The sequence below is a fragment of the Alternaria incomplexa genome (assembly GCF_024043165.1).
Source record: "Alternaria incomplexa strain BMP 0042 chromosome Unknown scaffold_5, whole genome shotgun sequence".
Lineage (NCBI taxonomy): Eukaryota > Fungi > Ascomycota > Dothideomycetes > Pleosporales > Pleosporaceae > Alternaria > Alternaria incomplexa.
In genome coordinates, this window is record NW_026249854.1 from 451,392 (window position 1) to 454,337 (window position 2,946).

The following is a 2,946-nucleotide window of genomic DNA, read 5'->3' on the forward strand; positions in this document are numbered from 1 at the left end:
GCTGGTAGCCATACGAGAGCGCTATTGCCTGCTGCCGCCGCCGCCACCCCGAGCTGTCTGCTAGGAGCGCTCGCTGCGTGCACATTCGACGCCCGCGCGCAGGGATCCTCGTCTCGGGAGACCCTGAAGCATTATCTGGCTTAGCGCGGACAGGGGCCCACCCACTCTAACATCCTTCCACATCAACCGTGTGGCTTTATCTTGGCCTGAATCCACCCACGGCATACTCTTGCCGACGCTCGCCCACCTGGCTCCATCCCTAACCTACACTCTGAGAGCCGCACTATACTGTCTCGTGCCATGAACCCGCACATTTCCATCACCTCCTACCCGTCTACTTCAACGCAAGACGACCGCCGCCCCTCCTACCCCGACGACATGTCGACTTCCTCCTCCAACTCTTCCATCAGCGACCAGGAGATGAAGAACGACCCCACACTACAGGCCCGGCCCCGGCTAGGGAGCAGAAAGTCGAGCGGCACCATCATAATACCCCGCGACAGTCCCAACGTCGAGATGAAGGAGGAAGAGGAGGAGTACGACGACGGCGATGCGCGCACCATGAGCCCTCGCCGGAGTAGCGAAGAGATTGAGAAGATGGGCCAGGATGCTCGCCAAGCTCTGATAGAGTAAGTAACTCAACCCTGCATCTCCACGTACGTGGCATGCAACGCTGCGACCCCCCTCGGTGTCGCTGTCGCCCACTGTGCTACCTCTCTCGTTTGTGTGCGCGTTTTTGACTTTCGTCCCAGCCCTTACCAGACTAACCGTTTCGCTAGACAAGCAAAAGCCCTCCAAGCCAGCCTCATGCAGATTGTCGACCGCGTCGAGGTTGTCAAGAACGAACACGAGAAGCTCGAGGGCGGCAACAAGTTTCTCCAATCGTATGTACTCTCCGCATCTCCATTGTGACGACTGGCTAACGGCTCGCAGATATATTGGCGAGCTGATGCAGACCAGCAAGCTCACCTCGACGGGCGCTGGCAAAGCGTCCAAGGTCAAGGGCAAGGGCAGGGTTATCAAATAACAATCAGTCCTCGTACTCCTACCCACAGGCGCTGTGAGCCTCCACTACGTCGGCATTCCTCCCAGGCCCCGACTCATCATGGACGCCACTCGGCTCTCGAACCCCTACTACCACGCAATCATGATGGTCTACTGTCTCACATACTGATCATCACCACCTCCTTCCAATACACGAAACACGCACGTTGATACCGCGTTTATGAGCATCTGCATAGCGGCACAGGATTGGGGAACCGGCGTTCGTCATTACACTTCGATTCAGCATACAGCTTCTGTCTTACCACCCTTCCGACAACCATTTGAACTCGGCACCGCTGGCTCAGTGTTGTCGCACTCGATTTTGCGATTATACCACGGCACATTGCGCCCTTGACCATTGGGTTTTACATTACAATAACTTTACACTTTCACCCGACCACTTTACGGGGCCATGGCGACTACGGTGTTATAGGAGTTCCTGTTTGTTTTCATTCTATACCATGGCAGGATTCTGTACGGTACCCAAGCCCAGCCCCCTTTGTTTTTGCTACCAATGGAAGAGTTGAATCAACCTCTTCCAGCCTATAGCTGAAGTATCGGTGCTTTGTCTGATACTCGGCGCTATGTAAGGCTTCATCTTATTTGAGAGAAAATTAGAAGTAACATGGTTTGCACGAGCGAATAAGCACAATGGTTATTCATGCACAGAACCGTCGCACAACCGTTTTGTTCCTGCCGCCCAACATTGCCATCATCATCTTCCAATGTAGATGACAACTCCATGACTGCATGTGTGCCAGTGCATGTATGCCCAATCTAGCATCGAAACAGGCAGGACCCTGCATGCCCATGCCAGATACGGTGAGCTGCGTAGCAGATGACCCGTCCAAGGCTCCACGAAGGAACATGACAAGGCTGCCGCAACGCAAGAAAAACTGTTCGAGCAGACCCGCACCGCTGCCCCTCTCTTTGTCGGACCATGCTCCAACCCAAAGCACGCAAGACAAGGAAAACTGACAGCCGCCACACTAAGCTTGACTGAACTAAGAAAACCACGCAGACAACACCCACCTCCCTGGTAACGCACGCCCGTCTCCGCTCTCCGTTGTTCCTACTTTGACGCTTTCTTGTTTCTCTCCGCTTGCATCCAAGCGAAAGCGATCGGAATGCCCACGATGAACTAAAGCACCAAAGAACTCTATTCCATCACGCGCAAATCTAACGACTCATGCTGTTTTTTTCTTCTCTTGCGCCGCCCGCTTGCTTGCCTACGTTCCGCTTTAGCGCGTGGGCGCCCACGCGATGCAATCATCAATCATACACAAGCCTTTAGTGTGCGATTCGCCGTTGCAACGTCGTGTCACAGATCTCATGTGTCTGACTTGTGCGCTAAGCCCACGCTGCGGTAATGCAGGTGCACTCCACTCTGCTCTGCCGTGGGAAGGCTCACATGTGCAGGAGGTCATCGCACTTGCCGAGTTGTTACCGGAAGGAAGGAAGCAAAGCAAGCGCAAGGTGGAGGAAGGTTATGGGAATAAATCTTGAAACTCTCTACCTTGCTCGACTCGGGTGTTGGTCCGTAACTTCTTGCATGCCGTGATTGGTGCGGAACCCGTCGAGGGAAATGGGAGATTAAGGTGCGGATGTTATGATTCGTGGGGGCGAAATTGGCCGCCCTGCGCTTGGGGAGGGGGTTCCGCGACATCAACTTAGCAAGCGAGATGGGTGGGAGTGCTAGTTGCTATCGATAATATTGGGATTGACAAGCTCATGAGCTCAAGCCAAAGGCAGGCCATCGCGCTCGGTGGGCACGTTGTATTGTTGTTGTTGTTCATCTTCGGTATCGGTGCGGTGAGGGGAACACGCCGACGATCTTTATCAGCCTTGCATCACGACTTCCCCATCTTGCCCTGGTACTCCGACGACACGCAAATACCACGA

General features: G+C 54.3%; 1 protein-coding gene across 1 annotated transcript; it reads left to right on the plus strand.

The window, feature by feature from the left end:
* Positions 1 to 378: 378 nt before the first annotated feature.
* Positions 379 to 1,027, plus strand: J4E90_004067 (uncharacterized protein; the record flags this gene model as incomplete). Its single annotated transcript, XM_051433633.1, has 3 exons — positions 379 to 629; positions 780 to 884; positions 934 to 1,027. The coding sequence occupies 3 exons, from the start codon at positions 379 to 381 to the stop codon at positions 1,025 to 1,027; spliced, it is 450 nt and encodes a 149-aa protein (XP_051292151.1).
* Between the last annotated feature and the right edge of the window lie 1,919 nt (positions 1,028 to 2,946).